Source organism: Pholis gunnellus (genome assembly GCF_910591455.1).
Source record: "Pholis gunnellus genome assembly, chromosome: 24".
In the NCBI taxonomy this organism is placed as follows: Eukaryota; Metazoa; Chordata; class Actinopteri; order Perciformes; family Pholidae; genus Pholis; species Pholis gunnellus.
Window position 1 is genome coordinate 1,297,944 of NC_136551.1, and position 18,125 is coordinate 1,316,068.

The following is an 18,125-nucleotide window of genomic DNA, read 5'->3' on the forward strand; positions in this document are numbered from 1 at the left end:
TTTAAGAGAGGACAGTTCAGTTGTGGCCCTTTTGGATAACGTTAAACTGTTCTATGCAGGATTTAAGGTTTCAGTCACTTTTTGGTCAAACCCATTCAAATGTCCCCAAGGAAAAAGGTTCATGTTGAGGTGCAGTGAGTTACCCCAGCCAGCGGGGTTTCCACTGCACCGCTGCACCACTCATCCACTCATCAGTAGCAGCCGTCTCTCCAGTTGCTGTCACGCAGGGCACTGAGGGTGGACAAGCTCTTTGGAGGCGTCAGTAAACTGAGGAAAACAATAAAGGAATGGTCAAATCTAAAATATTCACATATTTACCATTTACTCATTTGACAACATTAATAGAAACAGACAATAACTTATATTTAATCCAGTAATAAAAGGGTTTACCTTCGTGACGGTTGGCCCACCTTGCTCCGGGGGGCGGAGCTTTGGGTGCCAACAAAGGAGGCGGGGCGGGGCAGGCTGCTGCGGGGCGTGTTTGTGGTGGAAGCTGGAGTCTTACTGAACATCGGGATGCCGCTGACGCCCCCGTTACTTCCCCCGCCGCCAATATTCAGACACTGGAGGCTGGTGGGGGTCGGCGCGGAGGCAGAGCCCTTGATGGTGGGACTGACGTAGGCGGTGGCCTTCAGTGGTTGCCGTGATAATGGGGAGAAGTTCCCCACGCTCTGGACCCTGTTCTGCAGCTGGCCTGGGGAGGGGACTGGAGACGGGGTGGGCGTAAAAGATGAAATGAGATCCTTTTTGCTGCACAATAATAAACGTGAATAAGAAAAAAAAAAACACTTCAACTCACTGGAGGACTGCAGTCGAGTCAGCCCACTGGACGAATCAAAACTCTGGCTGTTACGAAGCAAACAAGGGGAAGCACTAGGATTGGTTGGACTGGGCACACTAGGCATGCTGGGAGCTCTGACAAGGTTAGGCATGCTCCTTCGCAGCTTATCTGACAGAGACAGACAAACAAACGTCTATGAATGAAGATAAACAACGCAGTAGGGCAGATTGTAGGGGAATAGACCTGATTACTGTCCTAAAAGCCTTAAAAATAAACTATTATACTGTATTGGTCATGCCCGTTTCTTTATTACGTCCCTTAAAAACGGCACATAAAGCTGTCCGTGATCTCCTCCCAGCCCCCTCAGTCAGATATACACTCCTAACCCTAATCCCATCAAACTCTCTCTCGCCCTGAAACGGAAACACACGGCAGTCTGAGGGCTTAAAGAGTTGTACAAGAGGCTTAGACAGAGTTATTATTAAGTGGTAAGGACATCAGTGGGGGTCAGTCGACGTGTGATTAGAGAGGGAAGGCCGGCTGGATTGTAAAATGAAAGAAATTACGAGAAAGAACATTTTAAAAAGGCAATGAATTAATAGGTTTAAATTAGATGTGTTTAAAGTTGGATTGGCGTTAACGAAGACATTCTAAATGTTTGTGAGGTTAAAAACGTAGACTTACTCTCATAGTCGGCTGGATGCCATGATGAAGTTGCCCCCAATACAATACGCCACACACATGTTTGCAAATACAGACATAAACGTTTCACGTACAAAAGATATAAACAAAGATATCACTGATTAGTTCCATTGACAGCCAGATATTGCAAAGTTAGCATGTTTCTACTTCAATAAAGTGTATTAAGTGAGTCTCTTTTTAGCTCGGTGTTGGTCTCCTCCATCGCCTAAGGAGGAATATCTGGCTCTTCCGCTGCCAAATGCTACATCAGATAGTCGCCAATTGGTTTTCTGACTCTGGTGCAGAGCAGGTAGTGTACAGTATGGGTGTATCGGCTCTTTTCTCACCTGATCCTGGTCTGAAGCCGTGCTGCTCGACTGCGCAGAGGCTGCCCAGTCCCAGTCCCAGTCCCAGTCCCAGTCCCAGTCCCAGTGGCTGCAGCTGAGGCTGAAAGGCGAACCCAGCGGACGGGTACGGCGGCGTGGAGGGGGTGGAAGGTGGGGTGGACAGGGAACTGGTGCTTCTTCGCCAGTCTCGGATGCTGGAGAAGGTGTGGGAGTGCGGCAGGCGGGTGAGGCGCGGCTGCGGCGGGGGAAGGAGGCCGTAGTCTTCGTCGTCCTCGTCGTCCTCGTCCAGGTCGAGGCCGGCGCTGAGCTGGCTGAGCTGGAAGGTGAAGCTCTGGCTGCGGCGGTTGGCCAGGATGGACGACGTGCTGGCGTAGTCCTGCCTTAGACCTGGGGGAGCGAGACATGAGGTACAGCGTGCAACACACACACAAGGACAGGACACACACACACACACACACACACAATCATCACCTTCTGGGGTTAATGAAGCTGAAGTAGCGATGAGCTCTGAGATCTGGTGCCATATGTTAAAATATTAGAAAGAAGGGAACAGGAGAGACATAAGACAGTTGGTACACACAGGAACAACTACAGCACACTGAATTAAACATGAAATCCATCATCAAATCACTTTATGTTTAAGATAAACTCAGTTGTTGTATGCTCCGTCTCTGCCCCACAGTTTGGACACCACTGAAATTAAAGACCAATATGGCAATTTGGGGTTTTAATTGTACGCTTCGTGTCCCTTGAATCGAAGCCGAGCCAACAAACTTACTCTCCTCCTGCAGTCGGGCCATAACCTGGACGTCGGTCAGGTCTTGCAGTTTGTATCCCAGAGTGATGGAGTCGTCCTCCAGCCCTGAAGCACCGAGGTCACCGTCCGTGGATGACTGGGGACTGAGGGCGGAGCGCCGGAGGATGTGGCCTTTTAAAAACAAGAATTAAACCAGCGTAAGAAAACAGTTTGATTCACGCCACTTCTCCCCCCGCTCGCTTCCGACAGAGTTAAACAAATGAGGCCGTCACTGCAGCTCAACGACGCTCAGTTTTGGAAGCTCGGTAATGAGAAAAGCTCTCGAGTGTCATCTACATAAAGATGAAGGATCCAAACTAATGGAGGCCGATACTTGGCTCTGAGAATTAGAGTCTATTAAGCAGCAGTGAGGCAGAAATACGATCAGAGAGGTTACACCAACCTCTCCCCGGTTAATGATATCTGTGCGGTCTGAAATAATCCTTCCCATCATCGGTATTATGCTTATTACTTTGGTCACATTTTGCTCTTATGTGGAGACGTTTTCTGCACCTTTATGAGACTTTTCTGGGTCATCTTCCACCCAAATTAGACATCTTTTCTCACTTCACTGTATTGGTAGTTCACTGGAACTACTGAAATGGTCCTTATATTAAAACCGTTTACAGTAAGGTCTTAAAATGTATCTCCATGTGGTCTGGACATTGTTTTTAGAAAGACATATTGCTGCTGAATTAGATTTTTCAACAGCCTACGCACCCAACATTAAACACTTACACAGAAAAGAGCATTTACAGAAAACACTTCTATGAATGAATACATGAAGTTGTATGTGTTGTAAAATATCCTCATTAATTGTACAGAGTTTGGTTGGTGGACTGTGTACTTCTACAACCCTCTATGGGCTGAATAACACTGGTGACACATAAATAGGGCACATAGATGAATGCAGGTTTTATTTTTGGAACAACACACAACATATCTGTAAAGAAAAAGCTAAATCAGACGCCGTTTGTACCAACACGGTCGTGGAATTAGGCCTCGAGCTCAAAGGCCAGCAGTGAGGCCCTGTGGCTGACCTCACTACATAGACACTCTCTCGCTCCCTGCAGCTTTACCCTCTGCTGTGTTTGGAACATTATCTTTTTTCCATCACGAATAATGCACAAAAAGGCAGCGGCACAGTTTTATTTCTGCAGCTGAAACATATTCTCAGACTTCCATGAGAACACAGTTGAAACGCTCGTGGCTGACCCACTTCTACACCTGCACATTGATATTCTGATTACACTAACGCGTGGAGTATTCAGTTTGATGTTCAGTGTGTATAGGAGAAGCAGCACTGAGGCTTACTGCGGTTGGCGGGGAAGAACGTGGGAGTCCTCTCAGATACGGGGGAGAGATCCTTCCCTACGGGACTCAGGGTCCGATGGAGGACCGGGTGGAGCGGGGAGGAGAGGGATGGAGCTAAAGGGAGGGAGGACAAAAAGAGAAATTTCAGTTTAATAATATTTGTCGGAGCTGCTCCAGAGCCAAAAAGTCCCGAGTTACCGTGTCGTTCAGACGACTGGGGAGTGGAGCAGGGTTTGGCTGAAGGGGAAGAACTGATGGGGGACACTCCGGCCACTCGACTCAGAGGAGGGCCCGGGGAGGAGGTGGGAGAGGGGCTGGACAGGGAGCTACGCCACCTGGAGACTGAGGAGGAGAAACAAGCAGACCAAAACAAGTCACTCTCTTAAAAATCTACGAGTATAAGCCACTATTTTAAAATGCAATGTTTCATTAAGGTGACACGGGCAGAGCTGAGGGATCATGTGTATATAAATATATTTATTTCAAACAGCAACACACAGAAAACGTCTCAGTTAAAGCAGATTCCTGCAGAATGTGGTTGCATAAGACCAAATGTTCTTTTCCTCAGAAAGGAACAATTTGTCAAATATTAAAACAACATGTACACCTTTGAAAAAGGCATTAAAAGCCTCATGATGCACGTGTCTGAATACGTCTTCTTTAATGATGCAGCAGGTCATATGTGAGGGTGCAGCACGATTTAGAAAAGCAGATAAACTATTTAGCCTCTCGCACATTAAATGTATTCCGTTTTTTATTCAAACACTTCCAAAGAAGCCGAGTGCAAAGTCTATGCAGACATTCATTTCTCACATCCTTATCCGTCACCGGTATCGGACTAACTCCACCCTTTAATTCCTGAAAAAGCCCTCTCACCTCACAGCGCCAAACAATAAGTCAACACACACACACACACACATCTTTGAAGAGAGGGCAGTACTGTGCAGCGGTTACCTCACCAGCACTGTGACTGTCACCAACTGCTCTATTCAACAGCTCCAGCACAAAAGAACAAAGCAGGATTGAACTCAACAGAGCCGCTCGCTCACACACACACACACTGCAGCTGTACCTAGTGCAGAGTGTCACACACACAGACACACACACACGCACACGTTACTATTCTTAGATGTAGACTTCAGCTGGTTTGAAGCACCTGTGATATGAATATCTTGGGAATAAAGATGCATAAAGACAGATGTGCGGCTCTTATTGAAGCGTGTTAGAGGATGCAGGACGAGGATTTCTCTCTGCTACCTGTCGATGTGAATAGAAGGGGGGGGGGGGGCATTCCTTTCATTTAAACGGTTTCCATGGCAACCGCTCTCCCTTTTCCTCTCACTGTGGAGAGAGAGAGAGAGATGGCAGCAGGGCCGAGCTGGTGGGGAGATGGGAGCGATGCACAGAGCGGTTAGCATGTAGCATGTAGCATGTAGCCTCACCGCCTCTGATGCAACCAGCTGCACCGCTGCTGCAACGAGGCAGGATAAGAAGATAACTCAATAATATTATTTATATTTAAATGGAGGAAATCATTTATAAGAGAGTCAGTTAAACCAAACCATTGTCTTAATCTGGTTACTCTATGCGTGTGTGCATTAATGTGACAAGAGCCTGATGGCTACATCACTCCATACAGAGCTCTGATGTCAGCCTATCCAACCTCTTCGGGATGAGCCGAGAGCCGGACCTGATCCACATCAGTGCTGGACCTCATCAGTAAATGTGGGAGCTTTCATGAACTGGCCACTGACCGATTGCAACAAAGAGAGCGGTGCGGCACAAACGCACTTCTTTCGTAAAAGACTCCAGACTTTGTTTTGAAAGTGTTGCAGAGCAGCCTCACACCAGCGCGCCCCTGCAGCACCATCTCCTCTCAGCAGAGGCCTTCAGGCGGCCTGTTCCGCCGAGGCCGTGGGAGCCGTCGCCTCCGCAGTGACTCATCCATCACACCAGGAGCTTCTTCCACAGGCTGACACCTGGATCTGGAGCTCAGCAGCCGCACTTCATGCTCCCTCTTCTTCTGTGGTGCACGCTATTATGAAGCGACGCCTGTGACCATGCAGACACGTGGGTCAGGTGACCCCGGGCCTGATCTGCTTAAGGCTACAAGAAGTGGACAGATTACAGGAAGGTCTCCTGTGCTGCTGAGGCGCATTAGTGTCAGTGATGTATATTTAGATCGAGTCGCTTTTATACATTCAACACATTTCTGACTATTCTTCTGACATTTTATCAACCAAATGCTGAGGAAATGAATCAAGAAGATGTAATTGGTAGACTCAAGAATAAAAGCAGCATAATATATACAAATCTCTTAACTGTCACCGGCCGAGTTGCATTGTGGGTAACGTAGATGCCATGTTTTGACAAATCAACAGGTCCATTGGGAGTCATTGTTTCCTCTTTTCTTTGTATAACAAAAATGCAATTCAACACCTACGACGACTTGCAAGATCCAACAAAGTGTACGTTGGTGCCAGACGGCCTCCTTCACGAGTCAGCAAGAGCACCCAGCTACAAAGTCTACATGAGAATGAAGAGTTCTTCAACATTTGTGTTGTGAGCCAGTGAGAGAATGTGTTTTTTCCTTTTTTGGCAAGACACCTAAGCCGTGTACATCAGTTTAAAATAGCCCGGAGGAGAAACTAATCGGCTGTGGGTGAGCAAAAGATATCTAATGAAAACTAAAGACAGAGTAGCAGACGTAATCAAGTAATCTCTCTCTCTCAGACGCACAGCCGTGTGTTGATGCACAATAACTTCTGATTTAACACCCTGTGAGAACAGTCTCTGTCATGTTTCTTTCCACTGAACAAACAGTGTGTGGGTCTCGTACCTTGCTCCAGGCGGAGGGACAGCGATCTTCTGGCGGCCTCCACCTCTGATTTGGGACAGTCCAGACCGTGCCGGCACCACTGCAGAGGTGTGAGGGAGACGTCTCGGGACTCTCTGGCTTTTGATGACACATACAACCTGGAAAGAGACACAGATTGAAATGCTTCAAGTAAAAAAAAAAAAAGGATAAAGGAGTTTGGAGAATCATTCTAGAGTCTGCAGCCAGGCTAGCAGCTCTGATCTCTTTGATGCCAACATGTGGGTGTTCATGCTTTCCACGCTAATTATCCCTAAACACAAGTGCCTTATCTGCAAGGTCTTTATAAGAGCAGGGCTGCATTTCATCATTACTTTGAGCACAGATTGATCAGCCGGTTAGATTATGAGGAAGAGGAGCGGATCAGATAGAAGCTGGCAGCCCTGAACTCTCTCCTCCACGTTTTGCTCTGCGGGCAACACGGAGCGAGCTGAATTATAGATTACAACCTTCACTGACATCAGGTGACACACAAACACACCGGCGTTACTATTCCTAGACATGCCTGCAATGTGAACACGCCAAAGAAAGGATGAATGTGCAGAATCAGTCCCTCTCTTTACTCTTCAAAGATGACTTTGAGCTCCTCACTAATACAGATGGGGTGGGCAAAATAATAGAAACACCTCTCAGTGTAATGCAATACAATGCTGGTCAGTCTGGTCACCCTGCAGGTTGCAACATCATGAGCAAAACTTCAGTTCCTGATTTGGCGTCTTTGCAACAACGTCAAATGTTTGCGTCACTGGAAGAAGACAATACATTAACTTATAGGGTCCTTCTGCAGAAGACATTTAAACTAAACAATCACACCAGCTCATGGAATGTGTGGTTTAAGTACTGTTAGGGTTCAAGTCCCTGTGTGGCAGTAGAGCAAGGCAGCAATGATAAACATATCATTTTGATGTGAATGTGTGGCCTGCAGAGGGAGAATGGCAGCTTAGTGAAGCCCGATAACAAGTGGCATCTCCTCTCAGCTAATTGTGTGTGTGTGTGTCTTTGTGCAGCAGGAGGCTGGACCGGCTGGTGCATCCAGACACAATGAGGAAATCAGGCGTAATTAACAGGAGGAGCATCGCAATCACACATGCACGCTGGAGCCATGACTTAAAGCTGCCGCATAAAGCAACACATGGTTGCAAATTACAATAGTTACCATGTTTCATCAGACTCGTCTGAGCAGCACAAAGAATCAAAATCCAAAAGTTCCAGCTCATCCAGAGCCGACGGCTCGGATCCGTCCGCCTCCTCCTCTCCATCCCCGCCCGAGTGGAAATAGTCGAAAGGCTCCTCCGGGGGCGAGAATGACCCCAAGGACGACTGACACATCAGGGTTGGCAGCGGGCTGGGGAGACGGTATCCCTCGGCGCTGCCGAGCATGCACGCCGAGGTTGGAGAGAGCCCGTGCGGGCCGCCCGAGCAGCTACTCGCCCGCAGCTGCTCGTTCTGCCGCTCCAGTTTCCGGACCAGCTCCTGCAGCTTCTTCACCTCCAACTCGGCGTTCAGGGTGTTGCTGTTGCAGTCCACCTCTGCCATCATGGCGTGGTTCAGCACCACCGCCTCCATTGGACCAGAACAGCACAAAACCCGCAGTTAAAGGCGCTACCTCGCCTCCAATCTTAATGAGAGACGGAGGACAGGTAGGGCCGAGCTGCTGCTGCGCTCATTCCCCTCACACTGACTCCTATTCCGGTTGTAGTCTGGTGCGCCTGTCTGGACTCCACCCCTCCACCACACACACAAGCCTCCGCCTCCTTCACACACTACACCCACTACAGGTAGACATTGCACCTGTCACAATATTAATTAGCATATAATGTCTAAATTGTGCAGGATTTGTATTTTACACTGTAAACTTACACCGTTTAACACATTCTCTAATCCCTTTTCCGAGATGTTTGTTTTGTTCATAGCAGATAGTGCACCGAGCATTGTTACTCGTTCATCAGACCCATTCAATTAATGAGCTAATTGCGCTGAACAGATGCTTTATATTAGCATAATGAGTAGCAGAAGCGCGCGTGCTCAACATGTGCATCTGGCGACATCTTGTGGCTGAAGCTGGTTATGACACGATGCAAACCTGCAGGTCTAGAAAAGTTCATCAATTGATTAGAAAACTAATAGATCATTTTAAGCGTTAACTAATAATTCAATTTAAATAAATCAAGTACAAATGCCAAACATTTGCAACGTGTATTATAAGTCTAAAGTCATGAACAAAGTGCTGACGTAAGAAAACATCTAAAAGGCGTGACACCTGCAAGTAATCACAAGGAAAAACATAAATGAATATACTAATACCAAGAAAACATGTACTTCTATATGAAAACACGTTGTTTAATTTATTGATATACATTTTCATCTTGTTCCTTGACCCACACCTCCATCTGGTGGCTGAAGAGGCTCACTGCGGCTTGTTGAGACGGGGCTGCATCCTGAAAGATGGCGGCCTGTTCTCTCCTTGACTGGGTTAAATAACCTGACGGTGACGGGGCTTCTGGGAAACACTAACACCAGAAGTCAGCCTTGAATGTTTCATTGTTCGAGTTGAGGGGGAGGCGATCTCCTTCCTCAGCGTTTCTTCCAGGTGAATTTCTTTCGCGCTCCCTCCTGGCCCGGCTTCTTCCTCTCCCTCACTCTGGGGTCGGGGGTCAGCAGACCAGCTGGAAGTTCAAGTTGAGAAACATGGAAGCAGATTGAAACAAAGTGCATCCAATATCTACGCACAGCTGGGTTGCTCTTTGGTGTTCTGTTCAGGAAATGAGTTCACAAACTGACAACGCTGAGCCTGGACTTCTCTATATAAATAAGAAATAGAATCCTAAAACACGATCGTGTTAAAAGGAGATGAAAGAGGTAAAAGCAACAGAAACATTAAGTGAGCACAAAGAGTGAAGACCCACCGAGTCTCATGGTCTCCACCTCCCCCTCGGACAGGAAGCTGAGCAGGGCCCGGGACACGGCGAGCCGCAGCGCCCCCGCCTGGCCGGACCGCCCGCCGCCGCTCACGGTGCACTCCAGGTCGAAGCGTCCCAGCATGCCCATGAACTGAAGCGGGAACATCAGCTGCTCTCTTGAGAGGCGGGATGAGAAGAGGGAAAAATGACCAGGAGATAAAATGAATGAATGGCAGAGTGTGTGCTATTTAACAGATAGCGGTATCGACGGCGGGGGCTTAGCTAATTTAATGTCTGGTTGGGTGACTTTTTAGACAAGCAGAGAGGATCCCAGCACCACCACATATTACAGAGTGACTTCTGACTCAGCAGGAAAAGGATAAGGTTGTGTGTGTGTGTGTGTGTGTGTGTGTGTGTGTTCTGGATGGCGTCTCAGGCTGAATGGCCTATGGCTGCTGACAAAGTCAATTGTCACCTCTCTGCTCCAATTACAGCTCGTCCTCACACTGCGTGACAACGCCAGCTCTGGACATCCGCGCACACACACACCAACACACACTCACTCAACTGTGTAATTAACTTACTAGGAGGAGATAAATAAAGGAACGAGGCGATGCTGTGAAGAGTGAAAAAGCTGCTTTTTAATGTTTCTTTGAAGGGGAGGACATCACGTCTTGCATTTTTAAAAGAATCTACGAATAAGGCGGCAGAGAGCCTGCGATGTGGGAAAAAAAAGACGCTTTATTAGCTCACACGGCTCTCCTACCTGTCTTGTAGAACGGGGAAGTAGTGCAGGTAGTCTGTGCCGTTGATGGTGATGCGTCCGGAGCCGCAGTCTCCAAGAACCACAGAGGAGGTGGACGTCTTCCTCCGACCTGAGAGGAGCATTTTCAACACAGGAGGCAACTGGTTTTAAAAGAATATCTGTCTGAGTAAACGTATAATGAGCGAGTACATTAGTGCGTATCTACCGTCTGCCGTGCTGAAGGCCACGCCCCTTTCATCCCGCTCCAGCGTCGGCACCATTTGCTTCCTGGACAGGGACTCCAGTGTCCGGCGGTACCGCAGGACAAAGTCCTCCTCTGTGGCGCAGTAGGGCATGGACAGCAGGCGCTCCATCAGCTGGATGAAGCGATTGTACTGAAGAGAAAACACAAGAAAAAGCGTGTTTAAAGCGAGGCAAACTCAAGAGAAGCGCTGGAGTCAAAAAGATGGGAGGAGAAATGAGACTTCTTACGTCATGAGAGGAGATGGTCTCAACCAGCAGCGCTTCCAGTTCCTCCTTTGTGAGCCACCTGCTTGTGCCCAGAGAGCTGGTGGAGACAGACACACGGACACGTTCATTTTCCCCAAAATCATCGCCAAGACATCCTGAAAGCACCGACGCTATGTTTCAGGAGCTTCCTCTACTTACATCTGCTTGGTGTCCATGGAGAAGAGTCCCTTGGCTCTCAGGCGATCTTGGTGCTTCTCTATCTTCAGGGTTTTGCCGTACAATTCCTGTAAAAATGCACCAGACAACACAATCAGGATGACACAATGCGTTTACATTGGGAAACGTGTGTATTTACAGGTGCATCAGGCCTGACCTGTTGGATACGATGTATCTATACAAAAGTTATAAAAGTTCATTTTCGATGAAAAGCGTGGAAAAAGAGAACATTTTTAGTTCACATTCATTCAGATTTCTGCAGTATTATCACCTTTTTTGGCCAATTAATTATGTTCGACACTAAAGGTCCTATAGTGGTGACGTGCATGAATTCATTTATGTTTTTTTATCTACTCGTGGCAATAGAAATAAATAAAAACTGTTGTACTTCACAGTTTCTGGACCCGTGTCTTTATTTGGCCTGAAGCAAAGCTGGAAAGAAAAATCACAAACACCAAACTAAAGAAATGACGGGACAGTTTGGGGGCTCACTCTCATCGGGAATAACCCGAGGGGGAGTGCGTCACGGCGATGGGCGCAGACAGACAGACGGACGGACGGAGGGAGGGAGGGAGGAGGGAGGAGGGAGGGAGGGAGGAGGGAGGGCATGCCGGTCACGTCCCCGAGGCGGGGACCCCCACCTCAGCCCCCCGGTGCCTGGGTGAGAACTCATTTCCCCGTCAATTATTCACCAGATGTTTGTTTAATTCCTTCTTGATAGAGTGTGCCTAATCCGCTGCCACTCCGACCAGCGACAGAGGGGGACCGGAGGAGCAGGCAGGGGGGGGGGGGTACAAAAAAAACATCAAGCAAAAACCAATTTTCTTTGCAAAAAATAAATAAAAGAAGTGTAATAGAAAATCAGTAAAAAAGAGCAGGCAGGAGGAGAGGGGGGGGGTGGGCTTGGATAAGGGCTTTGCGTTACACGTTTGCAAACAGCGGGAACAACAGTAGCGAGGAATAATTCGCATGGATTGGCTGGATGAAAGAGGAGAGGGCCGGTATCTGGATACATTTAAGTCGAGGCTGTTACAGAGACAGACGGCGAGAGCTCCACTCTCTCTATTCAGTGCGTCTCTATATGCACGGCAACACCTTCAAGTTCAAGGCTTTAGCTAAGAGAGGACGGAGCTCTCTGGTGGGATATCTCCTTTATTTGATATGCACGGGGTTAAAGGGAAGAGGGGGGGGGGGGGGGGGGGTTTCCAGGTTCCCCGGGGTTGAGGCCATAAAGGGCTCAGTGGAGCAGTGAGCGGGTTAATGTGCCACGCTGGCTGAGCCCAACAACAGCCAGAGGAGAGCAGCCGACCGGGGGAGGCTGCTCTACACGCCACTGCCCCCTCCTGGAAGCACTCCTGATGTGAGTGTGTGTGTGTGTGTGTGTGTGTGTGTGTGGTGAGGGGAAGGAAACAGGAAGAGGAAAGGTGGAAGAAAACACAAGTGTAAAAGGGAGTGATTGAGCCTGCAATCAAGCAAACCTGCAGAATGAGCTCTCAGACATGTCTGACATACCTATTTAATCCAACAGCAGGGGGTGCAGATTGTGGCTGCAGGGCACAATGGTGTGTGTGTGTGTGTGTGTGTGTGTGTGTGTGTGTGTGTGTGAGACGCGAGAGCTCGGGACTAATATTCAGAGATCACACCCCGCTCTGTGTTTTAGATACAGACACACGCCTCTCATCTGTGAAACGTCTTTGAACAAGGTCAGCGTCGCAGTGTGACAACAACAAAAGGTGGAGGAAGAGGAAGAGGAGGAAGAGGTCTGCTGAGATGTAAGGAGCAGTGTGAATGGTGCAGCAGCCCCCCCCCCCCCAAATCCCCATGGAGGAGTCCTTCCCCGTGGCGGGACAAAGCTTGACAAGCCAGATGCGCCACACCTCAAACAGGATTCTGATCCCGGACACATTGTTTCATTTTCCACCATCTCACACAACACATGATGCATGTTGTTCATCTATGGGAGCTCTGCGTCTTCTATCTACCTTATGTTTAATCATTTATACGTTCAAATTACTAAATTAAACGTCCTTTAATGTTCTCATCGGTGAGACGCCCGGTGTTGGATTGTTGGTGCCCCCTGTTGGTTCTTTTTGTTTTTAAAAAAAAGGACAAAAAGACATTTTTTAAATCAAAAAACGATGTATAATCTTACAAATACGCCCCTTTTTCTCTCAGCTGCCTGTGTTCTCTCTTTCACCCTCCTTTCCATTCATGTCCTATCGCTGTCTTCACTTTGCTTTAAAGCTTTCTGCTGTCACTGAGATATAAAACACACCTGGACTGTGTTCAACGTGTTCTATTCTTTCACTGGCTTGCCCTTTCACGTCCTAAAAAGAGGACTGCATGCCATAATCTCAATTTTAAAAACAGTATTATTGTGTTCATGATTATTATAGATTTTGTTGTTATTATTTATTATGCATTTCCTTATTTTAATTCCTGTAAGAGCGTTCTTTTGGCCTAAGAATCGGCCCGATTTCAGAATAAACAACTTCAGCTCTCTGGAGCTCAGGTAGAGGGAGGTAGTCCTTTAAAGCGGACTCCCTCCCTCCCTCCCTCCCTCCCTCCCTCTAATCTCCCACCTCTCTTTCACCCCGGCTCTATTCAGCTGTAGCTCTCCATGTGGAAAAGAGGATCCGACGTTGCCGCTCCTCGGGGACAGCGCAGCCCTCTCTGAACTCACTCCGTCTGAATAGGATATGACCCGAGGGGGAGGGAGGGAGGGAGGGAGGGGAGGGGGAGAACTAGGGACTCGGCCTGGATGAAGATTTACCTCCACCTCACATAAAAACCTGACAGTGCTGCTTTGTGCTGCAGCTCCTGCCTGCAGTACTCACGTGCATGAGGGAGAAGTAGGACTGTTTGCCGGTGTAGAACAGGAAGTGGAACGGCCGCCCGTCTGCACCCCACTGGACCGCTTTAGAGACGAGACGGGAAACCGGTTCACACAAAACTCACACTTATGGAGACATTCAGAATGTCACAGAGGACATACCTCTCTGCCGTGGAAAGATTTCCTCCGGATGCTGGAAAGGAAATCAGAGAGTGAAGTCAATAAAACATGCGGGACAGAGAAATACCCGAGGATCACAGAGAGAATAAGGATAATATGTGCAGAATAAAACATTGATAGATATAAGCTTGAATAAGAATGTACAGCCTTTACACGTCACAGCAAAGTGAGGTTTATACGAGTGTGAGCCACACAGACGTACCTTCATGAGGGGCTGGGCTTTCTTCTCGAACAGGCCGGAGGGGAACAGGTACGCTATACTCCTCTGTCGGCGAGAGGAAGAGGAAAAACAAATGAATAAAATAACAGCAAAAACAAAAACGGCAGCTTGAGAGACGCGGCGACGGCAGATCGTGACAACGCTGACATGTCCGAACAACGGAGGTCACACCGACGGACGACAGCGGACGCGACGAGAGGAGGCGCAAGCTGCTTGCGGGTTCACAAAAAGGCGAGCGTGATGTGTGTGTGTGTGTGTGTGAGTGAGAGTGTGTGTGTGACTCTGGAGAGTTAGAGGAGAAAACTAGCAGAAAAAGGCACAAGTTTCTGGCCCAGTTGACAGTGAGCAGAGGACACTGTGGACATCCAACAGTTCACTCCAAGTTCATCCTCTGCCCTGTGTGTGTGTGTGTGTGTGTGTGTGTGTGTGTGTGTGTGTCCGTGTGATTAGCAGGGCTACAGATGGCACTGGAAATGTGTGTGTGAGAGAAGAGAGGGAGACAGAAAGTGTGTTGGCCCCGCCACACTCATCAAGACAGTCTGTTCATCTCTTCCCTTCCTCCGTCTCCCCGCTCCTCTTCCTCCTCTTCCTCCCTCTCTCTGTCGGTTCAATTAGTGAGGCAGCAGGTGCTGCACGGAGGGAACAGGTTGCTGCCTTTAAAGGTTGTCAAAACGACGGAGAGCAGGAAGAAAAGGGCCGGTCGAGAGATGTGTGTGTGTGTGTGTGTGTGAGAGACAGCAAGAGAAGTTAAAGGGTGAAAAGAAGAGAGGAAAAGGGAAAGACAGGCAGAGAGAAGCAGGGAACAGATGAAGACACACCTGTGTGTCCCCTGAGCCTCAGCACAACATGCCAGAGACCCCCGAGCAGAGACGACGGGATGACAGAGGAGGAGCGAGTCCAACCGGCACCGGGAAGACACCGAGCGGCGCCGCAGCGCCGGAGTCCAGCGTTACAGATACGAAGGACGCTCGGTCACGACAAAACAAAGAGATACAAAGCTTCCACACGCCATGAGGAGAAAAGAAGATATATTTACAAATACTATATTATTTGAATTACTGGCGATTCATTTTCGGCTCCTGAAATAATACAACTCATCTGTTTTTAGCACGAATGTAATTATTTTGGGGTGAAGGTAAAATCACTACGGACATTTTATTGACGAAACGATTCATTAATAAATGTAAATAATCGACTGACTGTCTTTAGTTGCAGATCAACAGATCAATAAATCAACTAATTGTTTCAGCACCAGTGACTGGAGGCCTAACCTTGGCTCAAAGTAATCGTTGGGTATTAGCAGTTATGTTAAGATATATTTTAAAGCATATAAAGATGATAGAACAGTTGTGTTCAGTCATTAAAGAGATGAAAGGCTCTTTATGGGTCTGTGGCCAGTGTTCATATCTCCGCATGCCGGTAAACATCCTTTGGAGTCTGGACTCTAAACGGGGCGGCGGGTTTTATCCGGTACCCGATGTTCCCCTTTCCCTCCACACGTCCAGGTTCGGGCTGCTAGCCGTCGCTTCGGCTTTCACAGCCCGGAGACGACAGCTCTCTTCATTACGTGCGAGCGGCACTGGGGACTGGGTGAGGGGACGGTGGGAAATCAAGCTAAATGGTTGCAGCAGTGAGGGCCTGATGCATTGCCAGAATCTGGAATAAGCATGCGTGTGAAGGCGTCGCTAATATCCCCGATGCAGCGGATTAGCCAGAGGTGGCTCCACCTGCCTGAGGATGACGACGATGATGATTGTGAAGATACCGCACCGCTTTAAAAAGCACAACTCTCCAGCAACATAATCAATGTTTAAAATGCTTTGTGGCTTTTAAAACTCCGGCTCAGGACGGTGAATGTTGATGAGCGATCTGACACCAAGAGATGTAAAACTACGTCTGAGACGTCTTCATGAAACGAGCTCCTGCCTGTAAACACACAGCAGCTCTTTCTCAGTACAATAAGGCAATAAAACGACAGAACAGATGGCCGCTGTCACACTTTGGCTCGGCTCGAATTCAAAAGTGGCAGCTACAAATCTTGCTCTTTATGTGACCCATAAAAGCAGAACATCTATCCTACTCTGTCACTCAGCCACCAGCCTATTGGGTCCTACAGTAGCCGTCACATATTTCTCTTTTAAAAAGGCTTAAACAGCTGCTCACAGCAGTTTCTACCAAATGTTACACAAACAGCAGTAAGTGTCTTTAATATTGCTTTTAATATATAAACAGAATTTGCACTTAACATATTAATAAGAGGAGCTGCAACAAAGTGATAATTGAGTGATGATTAAATCATGTGAGCAAATACAACTTTATTAAATATGGATGTTGGCTCATACAACCAAAACATGAGTAGAATGAATGCAGAACAAATAATATTAGTAACCCCACGAAGGTGTTTGCAGCATATGAACAATCGCAAACACGGACGAGTCTGATGCCAGAGAAAACTATAATATTCAACAAAACACGAAGCAGGTAAACGCATCATCCAGGCTGAAAGTTAAATGAGAGGACAGCTGGCAAGAAAACATCAATCTCAGACAAAAACAACATCATAACATGTACAATATTTCAGCTGCAACTCCAGCTCTGTTTAACAACATTTTAATAATTTACAATCACTCGATGAGACAGTGATATTATAAATCTGTTCACTCACACAGTGTGTGATTTATCGCTGTCTTTGCTTTCTGCATTTGTCGGTTTAATCTGTTGTGTTTAGTCTGGATTAAGACTTTTACTTCTTCCTTTGTGTCTAATATTATACTAAAAACCCCAAATCCCAGCCGTCCTTGATATTATAATATATTGATATTAGCTTGATATACATGCTAACAAACCATCTGTTCATTCCCAGAAACACGTGTCCCATATTCTCCTTCATTATGGAATTATTAACCAAATCACAACACATGTTCTGTTAACTAAGTCTCATAAGATCTGTAATAAACACAGGGCTTAATGCTGAGCCCCTGTGGGTACATGACAGACACTCACAGAGCACGTGCATGTCATCAGTACAGCTCACTTACATCTATGTCCTCCTGGCTGAAGTTCTCGGGATCCTCTCCCATCATGTTCGCCAGGTGACGTTTCCCAATGTTAAACTCCTCCACCTGCTTCTGGATGAATTCCACCGTGAACTTCTCCGGTCCCGCGGCCGCCAGGTTCTTTCTCCGGAGGGCAGAGCTCGCGCATATCTGCCTGCTGAGGACCTGAGAACGAGGAAGAGGAAGAGGGCCGTTATTATGATACATGTACCGTTAGCCTAAGGATGCTAACATGATGCTAGCTCAAGGACGTCAGTGTTTGTCCATTTCAGTCTATTTCTACGGCTTCCCGTCTGATTTATCAACATAACTTGTTACTTTATGAAAGATAAAATCACACTTCACCTGTCGACTTAACTGCGACGTGACTGCGTTTAAGCTCGAGCTGCAATTCCCACATTTTCCTAAAATCCATCCCACGGTTCGCACACAGGACGCCGCCATGTTGTCTGATCTTGATGACGTCGGAGGCGGACGTTGGTCACGTCATAAACAAGTGCCGTGAATTATAAAATACAAATTACAAGAAAATATGGCCAGAAATCGCCAAACAATCTTTGCTATAAACCTAGTTAGGGATTCCTTATTTTATTGTTGCTTTATTAAAACTATTCATTATCTCAGAAATATATAATAAAAATACAAATTAAAACAATTACTCAGAAAATATAGCCAGAAATCGCAAAAACAATCATTATTATATAGTTAAC

At 47.3% G+C, this 18,125-nt stretch overlaps 2 protein-coding genes across 2 annotated transcripts; both read right to left on the reverse strand.

The window, feature by feature from the left end:
• Positions 1-151: 151 nt before the first annotated feature.
• LOC306715554 (SLAIN motif-containing protein 1-like) lies at positions 152-8,360 on the reverse strand (the record flags this gene model as incomplete). Its single annotated transcript, XM_079185952.1, has 9 exons — positions 152-267; positions 391-706; positions 800-949; positions 1,810-2,196; positions 2,588-2,737; positions 3,920-4,033; positions 4,118-4,261; positions 6,759-6,895; positions 7,951-8,360. The coding sequence occupies 9 exons, from the start codon at positions 8,358-8,360 to the stop codon at positions 192-194; spliced, it is 1,884 nt and encodes a 627-aa protein (XP_079042078.1). The 3' UTR covers positions 152-191.
• A 774-nt stretch (positions 8,361-9,134) lies between these two features.
• mrps9 (mitochondrial ribosomal protein S9) lies at positions 9,135-17,868 on the reverse strand. Its single transcript, XM_079185768.1, has 11 exons — positions 17,761-17,868; positions 17,398-17,580; positions 14,342-14,404; positions 14,122-14,152; positions 13,964-14,043; positions 11,109-11,194; positions 10,932-11,007; positions 10,666-10,834; positions 10,461-10,569; positions 9,701-9,870; positions 9,135-9,460 (listed from the first exon to the last, which is right to left on the reverse strand). The coding sequence occupies exons 1-11, from the start codon at positions 17,857-17,859 to the stop codon at positions 9,369-9,371; spliced, it is 1,158 nt and encodes a 385-aa protein (XP_079041894.1). The 5' UTR covers positions 17,860-17,868; the 3' UTR covers positions 9,135-9,368.
• Positions 17,869-18,125: the final 257 nt, after the last annotated feature.

What these genes read in the sequence shown, in the direction of transcription:
- mrps9 (XM_079185768.1), bottom strand. Translation starts at nt 17,859, where the DNA reads ATGGCGGCGTCCTGTGTGCGAACCGTGGGATGGATTTTAGGAAAATGT. An exon ending in TCAGCCAGGAGGACATAGAT is followed by an intron (nt 14,405 to 17,397) that starts GTAAGTGAGCTG and finishes TCTCGCCGACAG; the next exon opens with AGGAGTATAGCGTACCTGTT. An exon ending in AATCTTTCCACGGCAGAGAG is followed by an intron (nt 14,044 to 14,121) that starts GTATGTCCTCTG and finishes TCGTCTCTAAAG; the next exon opens with CGGTCCAGTGGGGTGCAGAC.